The sequence below is a fragment of the Arachis hypogaea genome, chromosome 18 (genome assembly GCF_003086295.3).
Source record: "Arachis hypogaea cultivar Tifrunner chromosome 18, arahy.Tifrunner.gnm2.J5K5, whole genome shotgun sequence".
NCBI lineage: Eukaryota > Viridiplantae > Streptophyta > Magnoliopsida > Fabales > Fabaceae > Arachis > Arachis hypogaea.
Genome location: NC_092053.1, coordinates 11,740,996 through 11,765,375, shown reverse-complemented (window position 1 = coordinate 11,765,375; position 24,380 = coordinate 11,740,996). Strand labels below are relative to the sequence as shown.

At 29.9% G+C, this 24,380-nt stretch overlaps 1 protein-coding gene and 1 long non-coding RNA gene across 2 annotated transcripts; one reads left to right on the top strand and one right to left on the bottom strand.

The window, feature by feature from the left end:
• Positions 1-835: 835 nt before the first annotated feature.
• LOC112771889 (uncharacterized protein At4g28440) lies at positions 836-2,908 on the bottom strand. The gene is made up of 2 exons (XM_025816725.3): positions 2,384-2,908; positions 836-1,356 (listed from the first exon to the last, which is right to left on the bottom strand). The coding sequence occupies exons 1-2, from the start codon at positions 2,616-2,618 to the stop codon at positions 1,166-1,168; spliced, it is 426 nt and encodes a 141-aa protein (XP_025672510.1). The 5' UTR covers positions 2,619-2,908; the 3' UTR covers positions 836-1,165.
• A 6,558-nt stretch (positions 2,909-9,466) lies between these two features.
• On the top strand, positions 9,467-11,779 carry LOC112771766 (uncharacterized). The gene is made up of 5 exons (XR_003187199.3): positions 9,467-9,571; positions 9,892-9,995; positions 10,202-10,334; positions 10,754-10,961; positions 11,529-11,779. It is a non-coding gene; the product is annotated as an uncharacterized lncRNA (long non-coding RNA).
• The last annotated feature ends 12,601 nt before the right edge of the window (positions 11,780-24,380 follow it).

The window sequence follows — 24,380 nt, the reverse complement described above, 5'->3', positions numbered from 1 at the left end:
CGGGGCCTAAGCCCAAGAAAAAGAGAAAAAGAACTAGTTGGAGGGAGTAGTGCCCCTGTTTACATCATTTATAAGGAGATCTTTCATCTCTTCCAGTGGACTATCAAGAAAATAAAATCCAAATTATTTTCTTACACTAGCCCAAATAAAATCCAAATTGTTTTCTTACACTAGCCCACTTTTATGTGTGTGCATGACTTTGATCTCCCAGGCTTATACTATCTACGTTTGTTGTTACCCATCATCATGCTGAGAATCCAGTGTAATCCATCACAATTGTCACCCTTAGCTATGGCCGTTTCAAACCAACTGGGATCCTACCTATTTCGCACGAATAACTTTGGACATCATACGAACCACAATATCTTGTTAACAAGAAAAGTAAACGTGAATCAACTCTACTTCAGATACCCTTACTGCTATAGGAGATATTCTAATAAACAATTTAACAGAAAGCACAGGGTATGATAATCCACATCATTTTGTAGAGCTCTCCTAATTCTTTACCGGCTTCCCCAATTTCATTGTGGGAAAGCAACAAAAATGAGCTCGAACTAGTATCGTCTTGAGGATGTTTAGTTATAGAATTCCTAATTATATTTTAATTCTAGACAATATTAATAGTAGGATCGATTCACATTTTTGAAAGATCGAATGTAATAAATTACTTTGATTTGATATTAAAAGTATAATTTATAGGCTAGATATTATTACATCAGTTTGTTTAGTTAATAATGGGAAACCGAAGTGAATACACACGAACAGCTATGATAACAACCACTCTTCAATTGCAAAGGGCAACTAGCATAGAATATAGACGAGTTTAGACCGGCTATTGGATGCATCAAATGAAAAGGATAGCATTTACAGAAGAATTATCTGTACGAGCTTACGGTTCATGATTACATTTGCATGAAAGATGACTCCATAAAAATACTAAATTATGTAAATTTATAGCAATATTCACTTCTGCATGTTAACCACAAGAACCATCATCTTTCAAAACTGACTTAAATAGGGTAAAAATGTGCACTAACCACAGCAATTTAGGACTAAAATAAACAGAGACTGTACCACTATTTAAGACTGCCCCGCAGCCAATAGTTCAATTGTAAAAATAAAGATCAGAACCTCTGGCAACTCTAAAGACACCCAGAAATCAAAATCACTCTTCAACAACATTGACTAGTTCATATTCAACTAATGAAAGATTGTTATCCTCTTTAACCTCAAAAGTTGCAGGTTCAGTGACTTCAATACGGCCCCATTTATCAACTGCTAGCCTCATGGATCCTTTGAACATGTCGATCTTTGCGTTACGCAAAATTAGAGTAGATCCTGGCTTCATGAGTTCCACTGCACAAAAATAAATCAATCAATCACAAAAACCAAGAAAAGGCTGAGAGCATTTTAGCATAGACTGGAAAAACATGTGCTAACAAATGTAGAAAAGAAACAAAGAAAGCATCAGTTTGGTAGACCACACATGTTGACTACTCCATGGACTCGAAAATGTATCATGTTTCCACACACAGATGCTAATGCATATTCACATATAATGTTTGGCTTACTAGGGGAAATGTTAAATATCTTGGTTACAACATGCAAGATACCATAAATCACGATCAACCTAACTTCGAACTAACAGAATTAAATACATTAATTAACAGCATTTGCGTATTTAATTCGTAATGCGCAAAAGTGGAAAGAGGAATCAATATGTGGTTCCGACTTAAGCCCTAACCGGAAAGTCCGTTAACAATTCAAAATTAAAGTTACCGACCAATAATCACCTCTATGATATCATAGACCATTCAGAATACCGGCTGGTTTTCCCACTAATTCTCCTCCAAGAAACAACAAACATATGGCAACCCAATTGCGGAAGAACTCATTTAAGTCAGCTAATGGAGAGACATAGCAAGTACAAAAGGCATGGGGCGAAATTATTGTGTTAGCATTAGCAACATGGATTGTTTCCCTTTTTAAGTTCAAAATCATAACATGCTTTTCAAATGGAAAAAAAAAAAAAGCTTCCCTGAATGAACTCAACTCCTAAACAGTAAAATTGCCAGGCCAAGAGGTATGTATCCTTTGATATTAAACACTATTGATTGAAACTTTTATGGCAGCCATAGCAACTTTCGCTATTAAATCAACATGCACGAGTAACAAAGTGTGATTGCTAGCAACTCCAGCATACATAATCCCCATTTTCTTCTAACGTAAGGGACTGAAGCCTAATCCTATCACAAAGTCAACAACTTTACATGTTTTTTCCTTGATCACACACCAAATAGAACTTAAATCATCACAATTACATACACATAACATACACAGATTGAACTTTCAAAAAATGAAATGACAGAAACAAGAAACATACCCTGTTCGTTACGGGCAGTGAAGACTATGGTTCCAGTTTCATCTCCGACGAGGCACTCGGCGATGCGAGAAGGACGAGCCGCCGCCAGCATCGACGTCCGACCACCACGGTTGCTGACTGTCTTGACGGGCTTCGAGCTAACAACCTTGACTGTGAGCGTGTGACCGCTTGTTCCCGGTTTGAGCTGATCCACCTTCACAAACACTGGCTTTCGCTTTGCCGCCGGTGTCGCCATTGATTTCACAAACTTCGTTTTTTTTTTCCGCCCTTTCTTTTTTGCAGTTCGCTATGCGAGATAATCGATCGAAACGGAAACGGAAACGGAATCAAAGGTATAAGCTAGAGAGTAGAAACTCAACTTAAACCCTAACCCTACTCTCTCCCTTTCGTTTTTGGATTTGGGAATTTTGAGTAATTGGGCCCACACTTTGTTAGCCCATGTAGTTAGGCCCCCACAGGTGTAAGGATTTCAAAAAGAATCAGTACCCTTCAAAACCCGAAAAAAAAACAAGAAAAAGAAATGGGGTACCCTTCACCAAGTCTAGTATTTTGCTAGAACCTAGAATAGTAGAATGTACCGAAACCAATTTGGGTTGGTCTAGTGGTTAGCTCACTAATTTGCTTAAGTAAGTGTTGAGAGTTCGAATCCTGTCTTGTGTATGCAGTAATTATTGGTCAGCGACAAATCCTTAAATAAACGTCCGATCTGCGACGGATTAGTCCTTAACTTAGCAGGTTGAGAAATACCATAAAAAAGAAAAAAAGAATAATATAATACTTAAGAGGTATGTATAAATTGAGAATTTTTTTACCCTTTTTTGGAATAGAAAGACTCATGTAGTTTATTTTTATGTGAAATTGATAAACAATTATCAACTATTAAATACACATAACAGATATTTATTATGAACTTCAATTATTGTATGTGAATTTTTGTATTTTTTTTTTTTTTTGTAAAAAGCTTGAGTGAATCAGAATTTATTGTGCGAAAACAACTAGTTATGTGAGTTTTAGTTGTCTACACAGAAATAGTATGTAATTGAAAGATGCTTGAATATTGGGTTGAGAGTTCAACAAAAAAAAAAATTTATTTGAAAGACTGTGATTTTTTAGTTCAGTTTTGGTTTTTTTGTATAATGATATTTATTGCTACTATGTTTTTTTTGGCGTCTGTCTCATGCAATTAAGTAAAATTATTTTCAACATACTATTTACTGAATTATATGGCATTTCTAATAGCTATCTAAATATGGTGAAATTTTCAACCCTCCTTATCAATGGTCAATTAAAACTACCATGTTATAAATGATGGTGATATTTTTAGATAACGGTGATATTTTTAGATAATGCTAAGTTTTTATACATTCTTAATATAAAGTTTTGATTTGTTTCATGAACGGTTTAGGATGAGTTATCAACAAATCTTATAATATTGGAGGTGTAAGTTATAAATCAATATTTAATATGTTTTGAATTTTTTATGAGTTTTAGATGTGTTAATAAAATAATTAGCATGAATTTTTATGATTTTAAATGTGTACTGCTAATTTTTTATGTATTTAATATACAGTGTACAACAATAATGCCAATAAAAAAGGTATTTGTCCTTATCCAAAGAAAGAAAAATAGCAAATAAGACGACTTCTATTGATAAGTCTCATAAATTCAATGATAAAACACTACAAGAAGAATGGAGATTTGCGGCGGTTTTTTCTGTTATTAACGGTGGTTTTAAACCGCCACCAAAACCAATATCAGTGGTTGAGTGAACCGCCTTAGTTAGTAGCGCAGGTAGTTGATTTTGCGGCGATTTTCAGCAACCGCTGATATAACTGCCGCTAATCAGATAATTGATTTTGCTTTACTAGTTTTTTTTGTTAAATTGTGGCGGTTTAGAATTGTCACAATTCTAATAGATGCTTTAAAAAAAATATAGCAATTTTTAACCTACCGCAGTTTTTTACATGATATTTAAAAAAAATAACTGCTAAACTACTACATGTGATACTATTTTTTTTTACTATAACTTATTTTCTTTACATCATAATTGATTAAACTTAATAATTAGCAATTATTAAGCCAAATACTACTATTTAACTCAACTGTAGCATTCATATAGTGTTACTCATAGGTACTTTATTACTCAACAAAATATAATTCTTATTGTGAAGTTAATGCAGAGAAAAAAAATAGAATAATCTCAAGCACCTAATATAGTTTCATAAGGAATAATGATTCCTACTTTCTAGGTTTCTTGAACTAATTTATGGTGCTGGAGTGCTATTTTTAAGGCTTAATAGCATTGTAAGGCTTAAAATCAACTATTCTATTAAATAAATATATCCATTTTATGTCACAAAACTGTCTATTGTTAAATTGTATATATATGCACACAATGAAAAATATAGTAAATTTTTAGGAAACATTGATCTCACACTGCAGAAACAGGATCCATATGAACACATTTGGCTTCATCTAACTTTCTAGCATCATAGCTATAGCAATTTCCATCTTTATTTTCCTGCATGGTCATGCAATTTATCCATAAGAATACAAATAATAATTGAAAAGATAGAATTTCAAAAACATAGATAAATATTTTAGAAGTTAGCTAAAACCAAAATTTTATACAATAATAGCTTAAAAAAACACTGGTTAAATTCATCTCATGAACTTACAGCTGTGAAATTTATTGGTTTTATTGGGTTCCATGCTATCGAATTCGTTTTGGTCTGCCACATAGGGAGAAAAAGGTCAGTATAGTCATGAATAAGTAATTTGGATAAAAATGCAAACTGAAAGAACACATATGATGATGATAGCAAGAATGCAATAGAGAAATGAACCGATGATATAATCTACTATGAAATTAGAAGTAAATAAGAGAATAAGTTACTAATTAAAGTAAAGTAAAATTGATTGCTCGACTTAGGAAAATGAAAATCTACACCTGTGTTGAAATTGAAACTAATTAAATAGAATAATTACCATCATTGTCATTTTTGTCACTGGAGAAGCCATACATAGATCGTATAACATTATACCTCGGTCACTATAATAAAACAGGTTAGACAAATAAGTAACTCATAACAAATTCAAACTCAAACATTACATACATAGACGGGCAGGAACTCATGCATCGTGCAGGGGAAACAGAAGTAAAATGACCCAACTACTTATAGGCTCAGATATGCAATATGAAAGACAAACCAATAAAAAGAAATTCTAAAGGGAAAAAAAGATTAAGAAAATGGGTAAGTTCTTTGTCCGAAATAAATAAACTGACACCTGTTGTGATTCCATATATCTACTTGGGCGCCAGTTGTGGCAAACAGTTCACCATCCCACTGGTGATCAACAGTCCTAAACATTCAAGAGCAAGCTACACATAAAAATAATATTAAAACAAGTTTCAATATTTTTCTGGTGAATCACATCAATACTTACAAAAGTGCATTCTTCCCAACATGAACACTTGCTGGCTGTAGAAGAGTGTTTGCAAAATTGTATGAGGAAGGATAACTGCTGAAAAAGGAATAAGAAAAATGAACTAACATCTTACCTCTACAGAATTCTTAGTTGAGTGACCCAACTCTATGAGATTATCAACAGAAGTATTCCAAAGTCTAACACTGTCTCCAAAACAAAAAATGCAGTTTATAAACAGACAGACATAATTGTAAAGAACAGATGCATTACTATATTAGAAAAAAAAAATTATATTATATAAAGCACTAATGTGTAGAAGATTCTTCACAATCAGAATTCACTCTTGCTGTTTCTTTCAATAGCCCAAGAGCTAGAAGCATAAATTTTCAGCCAATTTTTCCCAAACAATGGAACATTCATATACTCATGAGAAATAAATAAGGGAGAATTGAAGTACCTCCATCCATTGCACCAGAAAATATCTATTTCAATTGGGTAGGATTCTTGGCCATACAGGAAAACCCATCTATATGCCCATCCATTGCACCTATAAACGGTCTTACAAAAATTTAATCAACCACAAAATAAGAAGGAAAAGTAAAAAAAAATAGAGACAAAAAGTAATTCCATATGCCATAACTTCTTATGTTAGTTGATCATGTTTGCAGAAAATCTTAGAATCAATTTCAGATGATGGAGCAATTACACACTACAAGAAAGTTTCAAAATAGCGACCGATTTTAGCGACTAATTTTACAACCAATCAAACTTTTCTAGGATTTAAAAAAAATCGGTTACTAAATCGGTCGCTAAATTTCAATTAGTGACCGATTTAGTGACCACCCACTCTTGGTTGCTAAATTGGTCGCTCAAACAAAAATTAGTGACCGATTTAGCTACCGATGACAAAGCTAATCTAGTCGGTCGCTATTTTTTTAACTTAGCAACCAAAACAAGCTTCATGGTGGTTAGTCACTAAATCGGTCACTAAGAAGTTGGTCGCTAAATCTGTTGCTAAGTGTTAAGATAGCTATCGATTTAGCGACCAACTGTAAAATGATGGTTTTAACGCATTCGGTCACTAAATTGGTTGCTATTTTATAATTTAGCGACCGAATTAGCAACCGACTTAAAAATATGTTGATAAAATAGTTGGTTGCTAATTTGGCCGCTAAGGTAGCGGTCGCTAAATCGGTTGCTAAGTGTTAAGATAGTGACCAACTATAAAATGCTGGTTTTAAAGCATTCGGTTACTAAATTGGTTGCTATTTTATAATTTAGCGACCAAATTAACAACCGACTTAAAAATATGTTGATAAAATAGTTGGTCGCTAAGGTAGCGGTCACTAAATCGGTTGCTAAGGGTTAATATAGCGACCGATTTTAGCGACCAACTATAAAATCTTAGCATTAGAGCAGTTGGTTAGCGACTAAATTTGCAACCAACTAAAAAATAAAAGTTACAAATTAATTAGTTGCTAAATTGGTCACTGTTTTAAATAATAGGAACAAACTCGATTTAAAATAAATTTAAAAAAAGCATCACTTTTCAACCCTAACCCTAAGCTCTCTCCCCACACAGAGTCCCTCGCGTCACCTCCCTCACTCTCCGGTGAAGTGGAGAGAGAAGTCACTTTCCATGAGTCCTAGTTGGCGCCGTTCTCGTCGGTGCCATCTCTCCTCCTCGAGTCTTTTCGCCGTCTGCCCCTCGCCGATACTTCTTCTGTTCGTTCCCCCATTGTTGCAGATCGTCACATCCCCGTCTAGATCTATCGTTGCTCGCATCGCGTCGTTCTTTTCTCAGCGTCGCCTACTATGGTAACTTCTTCTCCAGTAACAACAACAATAATCTTCCGGTCAAGCTGATTTTCTCCTTCAGTCAAGGTACTTCAACTTCGTATCTCTGATTTTGATTTTCCACTATAATTCCAGAGAATGTCTCTATATTTTCATTTTGATTTGGCTTTATCTATTAGGATATTAATTATTTTTGTTAAATTAACACACAACACAAAATAGCTCAATAATAAGTTGAGCTTGAAGGTAGAAGCTGAAGGATTACCATGTGTTCATAACACGCAGCGGAAGAAAAGAAAGTAATCCTAAAGATCTATTTTTTGCTTAAACTTTATTCCAATAATATATGTATAGATTAGATCTAAATACCTGTGTACGCTAGTAAAAATCACTTTCTCCTTCCATGGTACGAAAGCGCTATGCGTATCCACACCGAGACCAATCAATCTTTGCTGTCAACTCTTTGACCAATGGACATCTGATCTAAATTGAGAAATCTCTTGCAACTCTTTACATGCCATAAAATTTTTCTCCAAGAATTGGCTTACATACGTTTATGTGTGTAGAGGTAAAGGAATAAAACACTTGTGTTTTATTTTCATCTATTATTCCTCTACTCTTGGCATACATATATATAGTATGAGATTTGTTACTAATTTTAAATCTGAATCTCAATTCAAATTTAAATCATATCTTACTATTTTAAACTTGAATCTTTCAAATTTATGAATCATATCATAACTCAATTTGAAACAGAATCAGTTAGAATCTCATCCAAACTTAGAATTCAAATTTAGAAATAGAATAACTAATTATTCTCAAATCTCATTTAATATTCTCAATTATCATATTATTATTATATTCTTGGTGCTAGCAAAGAATATAATAATATTCCATTTGAATTAATATAATTATTTATTTGATCAAATCAAAATAATAATTAAATAATTCTAAAGCAAATACTAGAATAACACTCGTTAATGTGTGACCCCATAGGTTCAATACTAAACGGGTAGTAAATTAGTCATACTAAATTTATTAATCAAGGTTGGCGTCTAGCAATACTCCTCAACGACCCCGATAGTATGAAGTAATCTACTTTTACTAAAAACCTCAGAAGAATAAAGTATAATTCCTTCAATCTTTCCAACTCTTGGTTAACCCTTAGAGTATGGTTTAATTGTCAAAACTCTAACTTGTTACCATTATTATAATGAATTGTGAATGACTTAAAAAACTCATTTCTTCATTCATTCAATCCCCTTGGCTAAGGTTTTATTCATCTCAGTTATTATAATCATAGAGCTTAAACTCTTTACCGAGAGTTGACGGATTTCTTATTGACTAATCATTAATTCTACAAGTATTTAAATCATACTCAATATCCATTCAACTAGCACCCTAAGATATTAGGTGTCCGGAATCAAAATATAATAAATACATTGTTAATTAGTATAATAGTTCGTGGGTTAAAGGAAACTCTATTACTATGTTCATCTTGAGAATATTCTATTGACAAATATGCGGAAATTATAACCATTAGGAATTCTCAAATTGAGTCAGTTCAATGGTCATATCTCTATATGCACCATCTATATATATATAATTTAATAAATGAGATCTATTAATCTTCATCCAATGAAGACTATTATATATATATATATATATATATATATATATATATATTGATTTTTTTGGATTATAATATCCCTTTTAATAATTCTATGACCAAGAATAATTTAGATTAAATTATAAAAGATTCATCTCTCAATATTATGATTACTATCACAATAATAAATCTCTAAATTTAATCAAAGATCTTATTATATTAACATTTTAATATAATAACAATAATAAATTATTTGACATTGATTGAATTGTGGTCATTACTACTTATTTCCAACAGAAGATACGCTGGAGTGAAACGTGAATTTCTTCACGGTGTGGCTCTTCTACTATCAGGTTCGTTCCTCTGAGATTCACTTTAAATTCTATAGATCTAAGCTTTGAGTATTGCTCCACCATTGCAAATTTGTGTTTCACTGCATTTTAGTTAAGTGCTAGGTTTCTTGGGAGTTTAAGTTTGGATTTGTAATTTAGGTGTCAATTTCTTCTCGTTGTGGATCTGTTTGTGGATTTGAGCTTAGCTTTCTATTATTTCAACTTTAGGGGATTTCTTTCTCTGAAACTGTCCATACTACAAGATAATGATGACAGTTAAAGAAATGGAAAGGAAAAGAAAAATAAAAAAGTTTTTGCTTATTAATATGATGATTTTATAGGTTGGGAGTGTTCAAGCAATTGCTTCTCAAAGAGAAGTCTATTTAAGCTAATTTAAGAGCTTGAGAAAGAGTTGCAGCTTGCACAGGAAACTATTGCTAACTAGGTATGAGTATGACTATGCTTTTTTTCACTTGCGATATACTCTTCGCGATCCAAGCTAAACTTTATATTATTTATTTAAGCATTAATCTATTTGATGACATTTAATCGTTAAAAATCTCCTTCTCTTTGAGCTATTCCTTTAAAATATTTCAAACTACTGAGTGTTTCTCTTGTATTATTTCCTTTTTTTCTTGAAATTCCAAGCAGAAAGGAGTAGAATCTCAAAAGTTGGAACTAGAGGAAGCCTTAAAGAGTTCTCATGAAACTTAGTCTAGAACCAAGTGACAAATTTAGAACAGAAATTAAATTGCAAGTGGCTGCTGATAATTTATCAGCTAAGGTAATTATCCTCCTAATCCTACCTTTATTTCCAACTAATTTTAAAGGAAGAAAAAAAAAACGTGAAATGACAAGATTTGCATCCATTTCAACTTTGCAAATCGCATAAAATGAATAATATCATAATTCAAACTCCTCATAAGGCCAAAGTATAATTTTCTGGGTTGATGTTTGGGAAAGATTATCCATTTTGATCTCTTGTGTGTTGACTATTGTAACTAGTCAAAGTAATGCCATTGTAACATAGCATTTAAGTACAAGAGATTAATGTTAATAGTATGATTAGAATAAAGAGTTTTGTGTCTCATATTGGCAGAAGAATATATAATTGAATGTCTGTATAAATATACGAAAAATGAATGAATTTGTTAAATGTGCTATAAAAATTTCGAAAATGTAATGTTTGCGATTACGTTATAGGGTGAGGGTGTTGAACCTAAAGAAGAGATGGAAGTTAAGTCCAGGGACATTGGATCAAGCATTTCAACACCATCAAAGAGAAAGAGCAAGAAAAAATTAGAAGCAACAACTTCTCAAGCATCATCTTCTTCTTTTAAGGCACATATTCAAACAACTATTATCCATGCTTCTTCTGCCATGAATTTCAAGTCTATTTTAGGAGTTGCTGGTGTGTCCATCATCTTTTAATAATCTTATTTCAAGTTCATTGATTTTTAATTATTTTGTTGCTTTTCCATCCTGTTTTTTATATGCGAAATTTGAAACTTGTAATTTTTTGACCTGGCAACATTTTTTTCAAACCTAATTGACAAATTCTCTTCGTAACATTTTCTTTATATATAATTGATTTGAATAAGCCCCTTAGCTTGTTTTCTAGGTACAGGCACAATGCCTATCCCTCACATCTTTCTTACATGTTCTCCATGCCTTATCTTGCAGGAGACTTTAATTGTTGTATAAGTTTGATTTTTGTTTTTAGAACTTATATATGACTTTGGTAATGATTTATTATTTGATTCCAGTAAACCTTTTTTTGGTTCTCCCCCCTTTTTTGGGGTTTCAAAGATTTGTGGACTGAAGTGGTCTTATGATAACCGTGAGTTAGCATCTGTAGGAAATGATAAATGAGTATGCACTTGCAAGTTTCATCAACTTTCTAACTCCATTTTCTGCTGTGTTACTCCTTTGATTTTCATGCACTGGTACACTAATAATTTCCTTTATATGTTTGTAGTTGCTTGTTTGGAATCAACACTCAACTCAGCCTGTTCTGAAGTAATGTGAGCACACGACAACTGTTAAAGCAATAGCGTGATTTCCTCATGTTCATGGACTCCTTGCATCTGGAGGAGGAACTACAGATTGATGTATTCGTTTCTGGAATACAACCCACAAACTCACACTTAACATGTATGGACATTGGAAGTTAGGTAAAAGTAGTTGTCCAGAATCATTTTCATAATATTTAGTTGACTTTGTTTTAAATTTTTTTTATTTACTGCATGGCTGATTATTGGGTGGAAGCACTATGAAAAATACATGCTCATGTTGAGGGGTATTTCTGGAAACTCAAACTATAAATGGATCACAAGTTACCAAATCAAACCCAACTCTACGGAAAATGAAATTAATTAATCATCAATAAAATTTTAATAGAAGGTTAAAAAAGAGTTAGTGCCAACATTTACAACAAGAAGAATTAACAGCAACCACCAATTCTAATTTACATCTCAGTATAAAAGACTACACCAAACTTGTTGGTGATAACAAGTGTCAATTGCGTGAACAATTAATAGCACTTGTTTTTCTATTCACTTATATGTTTCTTGGATTGTAATCTTTTTGTGACTAAAATGTGTAATAATTTTCTATTTTTGCTCCTATGTTACTCACTCTTTTAATGACATTTGAAATCTAGAATATAATTTGCTTATTCATTGTACCTAGATAGAAAGAGTGAACTTGACTAAAAGAATATTTATAAAGGTTTTTAAGCAATTGCTCAATTTTCATGTTAGTTGTTAGTGTTTCCAGAATAAATAAAGTTTTGTTAGAATTGAATAAGAATAAAAAAGCCCTTACTATTAAGAATTTGGTATATGATGTAAAAAATAAGCTTTTCAATTAATGTGGTTATTTAGGAATATTCATGTTGTCAAGTTTTTTGTTTTAATTCAATGCAAAGCAAGATAGCTCATTCTATCTGGGATAACGGAAATATTTTTTGTTATTAATAATGCTTGGTTGCTAATTAACAACCGATTTAGTGACTGAAATGTTGGTTGCTAAAATATAGGTCTCCACTTAGCAACCGAATTAGAGACTGAAACATTGGTAGCAAATGAGATCGAAATGCTGGTCGCAAACTAGCGACTGATTTAGCGACCGAAAAATTAGTCACTATTTAGCGACCAATATACTAAGTGATCAATTTAACGATCGAAAAACCCGGTCACCATTTAGCGACCAATACTCTATAGTGAAGGTTTGGTGTTCTTATTCAAAAATCGGTCGCTAACGTTTAGTGACCAAGGTTTCAGCAGTCACCAAAATTTTGGTCACTAAATCGATAATTTTTTGTAGTGACACTTGGATCCAAAATATAAGCTTTGATTTGACACTAAATTAAGTCTAGGAAGTGACTATAATTCATCACATATTTAACTTTATAGATCATAGTGCCCTTTATCAAATAAATAATATTGACAGACCAACTAATATACCATGTACATTAATATTAAGTACAAACCCAAATTCAATCTCATATCAGCCAAAAAAAAAAAACCAAATAAAAAATTCAAAATAGCAGACACAACAATAATTCTTTCATTCATCTAATCAGTTCAACTAATCATATGTTCTACTTATTTCAATCATATATGTTAGACACAAATATATACAAAATTACTTTTGTGAATATTTACCTTCACCTCATTAAGTATTTGTTGCGTTGATCTCTTATCTGTACTTGTTATATAAACCCAAATGATCAAATCCAAATTTGCCCATGTATTTTGGTCTCCATTGATCCAATTTCTAAAATTTTAAGAGAATCCAAAATGTTAGATATTTGGGCATTTCTTTTGATGACATGATAACAAAACCAATGAAATTATTGTCTGAGTTTCAAAAAAATGCAACACTTTAAATTTGTTATTAGAGAGCAAACCTTCACAATTGATCCAGGCGCATGACCAACGGCATCAGAGAGCAAACAATCATTAACTGTTTGTATTTATTTACTCTAATTAAAAATTTTACTACAAAATACACAAGAAATCAAAATAATAGTATCTTTAAGTCCTTAACTCTAAACAACCACAATTAACCTGAATTAATAAAATATATAGACAAAATTTGAATCAAAATAACCTGAAAGCATAATCTGAACCAAGAAGATATAGATAAATTTTTAAAAAAATAGGATTCAAATTTTGTAGGTGATCAAGAATGAAAACAAAAAAGAAAGAGTAATGTGGAAGAACGAATCAGTGACAGGAGAGAGGCCGCAATAGCTCAGATTCGCGCACAGTGGAAGAGGGTGTAAGGGTTTCACACACGGTTAAGGAGAGGAGAAACTTCGACGACCGTAAAAGAAAGATGTATAAGCAGCCACGCGATCGACTCCATGACGACATAGAGGCGCACGGTGGACCAGAGAATAGGAATTTTGCGCACCGTGGAGGAGGGAGTAGGGGTTTCACGCACTGTAGAGGAGGGGCAAAAGGTTGACACCGGGGAGAGGAGAATGGATGGACAACAGAGACGCACGACGGAGCAGAGAATAGGGGGTTTTGCATTCTACCGCTCTCAGTTCACGGGTTTCTGCTGTGGGGGGAATTATTAGTTAGAAGATGTAGAGGATTGAATAAATTATGATAAAGTGTCCTGACTAGCGACAGTTCTTCATGAAATAGCTACTAATGAATCAGATTCTGCAGCACATGAAAGAGCTCTAATGTCAACTGCTGTTATCTTCTTTATTTGTGGTGATTAGATAAACGACTGGTAATTTTTAGTCGTTATGTTTCGCTATCTTATAGTGAAAATATTATATTCTTGAATTTTAAATTTTATTTTATAATTTTTAGATGTATATAAAAAGTATTTTGTGTGTGATTTTATTATTATAGATGTGTTATAAATTTATGTAATTAACTAATTTTAAAAATTAGTTAAAGTACCGTACAATACAAAAATAAAAGCAAAATTAGAATGAATAAATGTTAGTATTCAAATGAGTGAAAAAATCAGTCACCAAAAAAAAATGAGTGAAAAAATCTAACTAATAATAAGATCAAATATATTAGATGTATTTTTATTTAAATACGATATGAAAAACTCAATTTTATTTTTAAATTTTATTTGTAGAATTTTAGATGCATGCGCGCAAAAAATACTTTTGTATATAATTAAATAATTTTAGACGTGTCATATTTAAAACTTTTTGTATATAATTAAATACATTTAAGTCTCTAAAAATTTAAAAATACATTTAAGTTCTTGATCTCTTTAAAATTTGGACATATCGATTCCTGGATTTAATTTGTCCAATTTTATAAACTCTCTCACGTGTGCATCCATATTAACCATGTCAATACATATAATAATAATAATAATAATAATAATAATAATAATAATAATAATAATAATAGTGTATCACAACGAAGCCACCAATGAAGCAGAAGAGTGTCATTCTGGAAAACAGGAAAAATTAACGGTGATGACGATGAAAAATTAAAATTCAAAAAGTAACTGCTGTTTTGAATGAAGAAAAAATATAACAACTTTAATGGACAAAAAAGAAAGTTATATAATGTATTCTATTATTCTACAAATTTAAAAATTAAATCTAGTATAAGATATTATAATTAATAAATTAAATTTAAAACATTAATTAATTTTATTTATCGACTGAATAAAGGTTAAAATTTAAAGAATACATAGCATTTTTTTAATTTATAGTGAAGTATGAATGGTGATAAGTCTATGATGATGGAAGTGATGGTAGATGATTTCTTTATTTATTTATTTTAAATTTATCATGAAAAATAATATAAACTTATTTCAGTTTTATTATATTTTATTTATTTATTGTTTTACCAAATACAATATATACACACTAATAATTTCTACTCATATCTTTAATATCTATTTATCTGTGTCTTATGGTATGTACAATAAGCTGCTTTACTTTCCAAAAGGTAACGTAAGTATATGTGCTGCCACTGCCAGCACCCTTTAAACACTGGCGCCTACTTCTTCTACATTTACAAAAGAAAACACACAAACTACACACAAGTCAAGCATAACACAGAAATAATATATCAGCCCCACAATCTTCTCCAATGCTTGTCCAGAATTGTCGCCGAACTTCGTTAAGTAGTAGCTCGACATTAAGGACAAAGGTTAAGAGAGAATTGAACTTGGCTCATCGGGGCTAGACACCAAAGATGGCCATGTGGAAGCAAGTACCAATGAATAAACATGAAAATGATAAGAAACAAACAAAAGACGAGGCAAGCAGAGAGAATCACGCAGAACTAAAAAAGAAAACAAGTTAGAAGAAAGAAAATAAATTAATCTCAATCTCAATATTATGTTAGAATCTGGTTCATCAGCTAATAATATTTCTTGATAAAATAATGTTATATATCCATGGAAAACCAATGAACAATTGAACATAGCCAATAAATCACAATCCAGTAGTAATATTCTCTTGGTCATCACAATCTATTCGTCACTTAGATAATTTCATAGTTACATGCATGTTGGCATGTTGCAAACCAAGCAACTATGGCATATGGTTCCAAAGTAAACCGTCCGTTCACATTTAATTTTAGGGGAAAGATAGACAAAGTCCACCGCTACAAAATGACAAAAGCGCTGTCATACCATGTATTAAAGGAAGATAGAGAGAACTGTATCTATCTTATCACAAGAATATGTAATTCTATCTTATCACAAGAGTATGTAATTACGCATTAAATACATACATCTCTCTTAACCATGTGGAGGGTTACATCTCATTTTGAACATAAAAACACTCGTTGTGGTGGCTGTTCACGTTAAGGCTGCGGTTTGAAAGAGAGGGTGAAATTGAAAAACACAGATTAAAAGATTACTAAATTAAATTTTTATATTATATTTAGTATAAAATTTATAAAATTGAATTATGTTTTAGTATTTTATTTGGTTTAATATATATATATATATATATATATATATATATATAAAATAAGAATATTTATTAAAATATTTTTAATTATTAAAAAAATATTATTAAAATTTCAGTTTTTATCTCTAAAAATTTTAATTATTTGTGTTTCCACTTTTTAGTAAAGATTAGAATTTTGTCTCTTAAATTTTATTTCAGTCTTTGATCCTCTAACACAATATTGAGTACTGAGTATTAGTCCTTTAGCATCTGAAAACAGATACTAACTAAAAGATCATATCTTTATAATTAAAGACAATATTACAACCAATATTTAACACAAAAAAAGTTATTTAAAATTTTTAAAAATACAAATATTGAAAATTTGATTATAAAAAATATCTAAAATTTAAACTTAACAAAAATTCATATTTAGTAAATTTTATATTAGGTTTATTTAGTAACTTTCTATAATAATGTTAATGGAAACTAATTGTTATAGTATTGGTTTTCTAATATTACTCTTAAGATATATCAATATGTATTATCTTAAACAATTAAAAAATACTATATATAAATATAATTTAATTTATTTTTAATATATATTTTACACTAATAACTAATTTTGATATCCACTTAAATAATTTAGTTATAAATATGGTCAGAATATTTACATGAAGACTAATAGCACTTCAATTAAAAATGTTGGGTCATTGTTTTACCCATTGATGGAAGAAGTGTTTCTAAACTAATAAAAAAGACAGAGTATAATGGTATAATTGTACTCTAGTGTAAATCCCTTAGACTAAAAAAAATATGGAAGCTATTTAAATGAAGATGTCAAAAATATTTTTTTACAAAGATTCTTTGTATAAAAGTATGGTTTATTTATTTAGCTACATTTTAAATAAAATAACACTTTTATAACATATCAAAATCTAATTCTACAATTCATTATCCAAAGGTTAAAAAAGAAAAGAAATTTTTACATAAAAACAATTATAAAATCTTCATCGAAATATCCACCAAAAAATAATATATATACAAACATAAAAAACATATACATAGTACAAATAAGATTATTGCTACTTTTAGACACTATATTTAACTATTTACATATAAATATGAATGAATATATTTTATATATTACAAAAATATGTAATTAACTATATAGTTTAGCTAGTAAATAAAATTAAAGTGATGTAAAACTTCATATCATAAAGGTACCAAATTCAATTCGATTTTCCACAGTAAATTTTTTAAAATTATTCCACTAATCAACATAACTGATCTAATATATTAGATATACGTAAATCTATAGAATAGTTATATGTAAGTAATAAAATGATTTTAAATTAGTGGTTAAAAAACCTATTCCTACCCACTGCTGGTTGTATACGTATAGGTTTCAGGCATGACTATTATTTCTTATTTAAAGGAGTAGGACATGCATACACATTGCATCCTCATTATACATTATCATTATTATTATTATTATTATTGAGACACCAAAAAAAGTTATTATTATTGATGTTGAAACTAGAAAAACAAATCTTGTGTATATATATACATCAAATAACGTTGGCAATGGCTACAGTAAAAGCAATGAGACTTGGTCCTCTTATTGCGTTCAGCTGTGCCCTAATTATAGGGTGCTCCCTAGTTTTTGGACAGTACAAGAAGGTGGAGGCAACATACATCGGCTATCCGGCAGTTGAAAAGGGCCGTGCATCTGGATGCAGTGTTAGACATACCGATCAATGTTACCCCACGCCGGCCAATCCATATTCAAGAGGCTGTGAGCCGGAAAATCGTTGCCGCGGGCCACCTGCTGCATCACCGGCATCACCGGCGTCATCTCCTCTTGACAACTACTCCAACCACCATGAAAAATCCAAAGCAAATTTGTTTCCAAAGTCATAGGATCATTGTATGCCATCATCATAGCCATAATATGCATCCTTTGGTCATCAGTTGTATTCTCGGAATAATAATAGTAAAAGGTAATAAGTCGCATGTAGTTATTTTCATGCGAAGTTGATAAAGAATAATTGAAAATTGTTAGATAATAATTTAATCAAATATATTAAATTATCTAAAAATTTTCAATTAATAATTTCACGTGAGATTCTAACATAATAAAAGCATAGTTTATTACATTTTATACGTGTCGTTTTGTTTTGTTTTTTTTTATATATTTGTATTAACTACAGTATCACACTATATATATATATACTTAATATTTTAGAGTAATGATCGAGAGGTTTAATTTATTTTTATAATTATCTTTTTATATTTTAAAAATAAAAATTTAAATATATGTTACTTTTTAAAAATATCATTGCAAAAAAATACTCATTTAACTACATTTAAAAATTATAGCTAAAAATGTAAAAAAAAAATTATGTCTTTGGCCAAGGTTACACTCTTTTTGCTTTGGAGACGTTTTAGTGGAGAATGTCTATTCTCAAAGGTTACGCTCTTTTATATCAAAAATTATACTTTTAGCGTTTAAAAATATGGTGCGTTTTTTAAGTGATGTTGTTCAGATCAAAGGTTACGCTTTCAACAACTTCCATACTTACTAGAATAGGTTACACTTATCTTTGCTACTACATCACCTTTAAAGCGTAGTTACATTGTATACCATAACTATTCTATATAAGTGTAGCCTATGTTCTTCAATTTTTTTTTTTATTTTCTATATATATATATATAAAAGGAATAGGAGAGTTTGATGTCTAATTTTTACTTTTCCATCTTAACCCTATTAATAAATAGTGATTAATATAACTGTCGTCTTAAAATTTGATCAAAAATATAATTACAGTTAATTTTTCTTTATTTTTGGTACAATTACCTCTTTATTCTATACATAACTTCTACCCATATTGTTTCTTTTTTGTTGTATGGAGTACATGTAGTACTCCCTTCCTATCTTTATTTCATTTAATGAAAAAAAATACGATAAATACATGTGTGGAGAATGGTAAAAAAATGAAAATAAAAATAAAAAATTTTAAAAAAATAATGAAACAAAAGATAATTTAAGATATTGAATATAAAATTAAAAAAAAATTTTTTAGCAATTAAAATTATGCGAGAAAAAGAGTTCTTTAAATAGAAATTTTTATATCTGCTTCAAATTAAATAAGATTGAAAAAATAAATAAATTTATAAATATATTTATAAATTTTTATCTTAATTATTACATATAATAACAACGTAATAATTTAGTATTATACTTAAATTAATTTAAATTTTATTATCATATACATTAAAAAAATTAAATAACTTATAAAATTATTATTTTTATTTTTATTTTTGTCTCAAAATTATAATTTAAAAAATATAAAAATTAATTTTCTAAAAATATTAGAAAAAAATAACTATAAAAATTATAATTTTGTTTTGAAATTAAATAAAACTTTAAAAAAAATCTTAAAAATTTTATTATTTAGAAACATAAAAGTTGATATATTAGATCTAAAGAAAAATTAAGAACTATTACAAATAAGTGTTAAGAGTAGGTAAAGTATTTAACAATGTAATAATTTTATATTCAATTGTATATGTTAATAGTACTAAAATAGTAGTGTCCATATAATATTACTCTTTTAAGAAAATATAATATATTTGATTTTTTTTTATAATTGTTGACAAATTTGATAATTTGATTAACAAAAAATTTGAATAATTTATATCTTAAATATTTTCTTAAAGTAATAAAATATGGCTTAACAAGTAAGTGTGAAAAATAATAAGGATTTATATAATAGTTATACATTTAGATATCTAAATTAAAGAAGAAAAAAATTCTTTTAGCAAATTTTTAATAACTCAAAAGTTAACACCATGAATAGTTATGGATCAAAGTGATAAACAAAAATAAGAGTTGGGATAATGGTACGGTAATAATTAATTACAATCAAGATGAATAGAAAAAAAAAAGAATAAAATAAGGCAACATAATAGTAATGATAAGAGAAAGGATAGTGTATAATATGATGAGATAATAATAATATAATTAAAATAAAAATTAATAATCTTAAAAAATAATAAAATTAAAGATAATTAAAGATGTTTAAGATAAGATTGAAGAAATATTTTCTTTTTTTATTAAAATTATGTATAGAGAGATAAAGAATATTTTAGATATAAATTTTTAAATTCTCTTCTAATTAAATAGGATTGAAAAAATAAATAAATTTAATAATATTTATAAATAACTAATCTGTAAATAATATTAGTAAATTTTTATTTTGATTTTGTTATACATAATAACAACTTAATATTTTTTAATTTAAATTATTTATTTTATACATTTTAAATGTTAAATAACTTAAAATATTATATTTTTTATAATTTATTTTAATTATTAATATTAAATTTATAATTTAAAAATAAAAATATAAAATTAATTTTTTAAACTCAATAGAAAAGCGATTGAACAAGCACAATAGTACCTGTTGAGCGGCTAATATATATAATATTCTAATAATTTTGTACAACTTAATATTTATTAATATGATTACATATATAATTCATCATTTTTAATTAAATTAGTTAAATATTATAAAATAAAAATAAATACATAATAATACTAAATAATTTCGTTAAATAATAAAAATGATCTTTTAACAAAATATATTTATAATGAACCAAAAGTATTGAAATAGAAATAAACATAATTTAAAATATTCATACATCTCACACTAAATTAAGCATATTCATATCAGAATATGCATGAAACCACTTAAAGTTTATTACTAATATATTACGAAAAATCAAAATATTATATCCTACATAAATATCTTCTAATAAAAATCATTAATCAACTATACATCTATCAGTTCTCAACACTATTTCATTTTTGCTAATAAACCATCGTGATAAACAACTTAATCTTTATCAACATTCTCAAAATTATTTAATTACTCTGCAGGTCCCTATAGTTTCACCAAATTTTCAATTAGGTCCCTATACTTTTTTTCTTTTCAATTGGGTCCCTATACGTGAATTTTTTTTTCAATTAAGTCCCTATTAACGTTTAACGTTAAAAAAAACGTTAGTGAGTTGTGAAATGACTTATTTACCCCTTTCTTCTCCCGATAAACAGATCTGTGTCTGAGTTATTTGAGGTTTCTCTTCTTCTCCGTTTTTCATTTTCAATTTTTATCTTCTCCAAATTTATGGCTCAAAGTCAAGGAACCTCATTCATTCTCTCTTCGGGAAGCTGTGTTTCCAGGAGCTCCAACCCAAAGGAAAGAAGACATCTGTGTTTCTGTGGAGAGGCAGTAACAATCTGCCGTTCCTCAGCCGTTTCTGACCATGGTAGGAGGTATGTTACTTGTGGGAAGATACCAAAATGCAACTTTTGAGTGAATTGATGATTTTGAGTGGATTGAGGTTGATGACGATGCAAAGAATGAGTGGCCAAAGGAAAAGAAATGGCGGGTTCACTGTTTTTGTGGTGACACTCTAAGTCTTCAAATTTCAGGAACAACAAAAAATCCTAATAGAAGATTTATTTCTTTCCCTAATAGAAGATGCAAATTTTTTGAGTGGGTTGATGAAGTTAGTGCAAGAAGTAACGTGTCTGCTGCTGCTGTTGGAGTTGTTGGAACACAAAATTCTGCTAAGTTGGAGGGTGAAATGTGAAAATTGGATGCACAAGAAAGAAAGATAGAGAGACTAAACGTGGAAATGGAGAGATTAATTGTTAAAGTCAGAGAAATAGATGCTTGTGTGGGTAGATTATGTGATGAGTTCAATATTTTCCAAGAACAAGTTGGGAGATTAGATGACAATATGAAAATTCAATGTAAAATGCAATATATGCTATTTATGTTTTTGCTAGTCTTAATAATTGAAATGTGGTTTGCAAGATTTTAGAGTTATCTGTGCTATGAAATTTTATGTAAAAGGATCTATGGCTTCAATCCAATTAAAGCTAATTATGTTTAGTTTGAATGAATTTTGCATTTTGATGTATTTTGTGTGTGTATAACAATAAAATGATAGTTGGAAAGAAACTTTATCAATGTGAATATTTAAAGTTTCACAATTGACAACAACTTGCAGAAAAAATGGCCAGATAATATGCCACATATATTTTCATTAAATAAGTGTTTCTGTACCTCTTACTTACACAAAATATCACAGCATAAGTGGTCATATATGCCACATACCTAGTCCAAAATAAAGGTCCAAGAAGTGCAACAATTAAAAGTGGTCCAACCTAATTCCAAAATATCAAAATAGTGGTCCTATCCACATAATAAACAGTGGCCACAGAGACACAATTGAAAACAAAATATACTATATAATAGCAACCCCAACAACCCTAACTATAAATTTAATCATACTTCAGTCATCACTTAGGTCTATATGTAGAGTAGGTGCCCCTTTTTGCTTCCTCACTCCTAACTTTAGCCGCCCATTTCTCCTCATACCAAACACCTTTGTCTTGAATAAAAGTTGAGAAGATGCTTTAGGTGGTTGTTGAGAATTTGCACTTGCCACAACTAGGGGAGGCTGGGAGGCTGACCCTTCAAGAGGTAAGGCTTGTTGTGAGGTGGCTATGGTTGGAGCCTGAGAATTTATTTATAACACAGCATAATCAATTTATAATCCTGTTATAATCTATTTATAAGGCAGCATAATCTATTTGCAATCCACATTGATAAAACAGCAATTTATAACACAGCATAATTTATAATCTATTTTCACACACCATATGTCATATGTTATACTATGACAACGTAATCCACTAAACACATCAAACACCCTATAATTTTGATTAGAAAATAGTAAAACAGCAGTTTGTATATTCAAATTTGTAAAATATCTGACATAATTAAATTAGGATAATACCTTCTATTATGTCTATATTATCTGCAGTTGCTATATGTAAACTATTATTGCTTTTTCTATCTTGCTTAAAGAAAAGAACAGAAAAGAAAAGTAAACAAAAAATAAATCCAAGAAGCTTGTTATTAGCACCAATCAATTTAAAAGCAATGATACAAGATGAATCATCCAATGAAAAGAAAACAAACAAGAAATAAAACCCCAAAGAAAAGAGATATAGATATTAGATACCAATACTCCCAAATTAGAGCTTAGGCAGCATATTAGCATTACTGTTAATGAGTGGGTGTGGAGTTTTCAAAGACCAGACCAATATGATCAATATTTTCAATTGACTTAATATGAGCACATAATTCACTTTGACCAAACAATAATATGAACACACAATTCACTTAATGCACGCGCACACACACACTTCACTTCAAATTCAATACTTCATCATGATCATCAGCTATATCCATCTATGAATGATCATGACTTTGGAGAGCATGATATATAAGGTCAAATCGATAATGTTTATATGTTAAAAAAAAATCGTCGAATTATGTATTTTCTAGAGCAATTTGCAAATTTGAGAGTAACACTCCAAATCAATTAACACTGTTAAGAGAAACAAAACTAAATTATTGCAAACCATTAAATCAAAACAATCCTTATACATAAATATTGATACCCTAAACCCTAACTAAACCATTAAATCAAAACAATCTAGAAATCAATTCAACAAATACATAATCAACCAATGCCATAATTTTAAAGAAATAAAATTAGCATAAATATCAAATTTTAAAACTGAAAACAAAAAGAGGTTTTTTTTTGTTACCTGTTTGCAGACAATTCGAGTGCAGGGAGAAGGAGTAGAGGCACAATGCGGAGACGGGAGGCCAAGCGCTACGAGGCTCGGCACGTGCAGCGCGGTGACGCCAGGCGAGGGACTTCACCGCGAGGAACGGCGACGCCTTGGACGGACAAGCGAGAGGGAAGGAGGCAACGAACAGCACACCACCACGCATTCGTTGCAGTTGATGCCAGACACAGACGCCGCCGACGGACCAA

What these genes read in the sequence shown, in the direction of transcription:
- LOC112771889 (XM_025816725.3), bottom strand. Translation starts at nt 2,618, where the DNA reads ATGGCGACACCGGCGGCAAAGCGAAAGCCAGTGTTTGTGAAGGTGGAT. An exon ending in CACTGCCCGTAACGAACAGG is followed by an intron (nt 1,357 to 2,383) that starts GTATGTTTCTTG and finishes ATTTTTGTGCAG; the next exon opens with TGGAACTCATGAAGCCAGGA.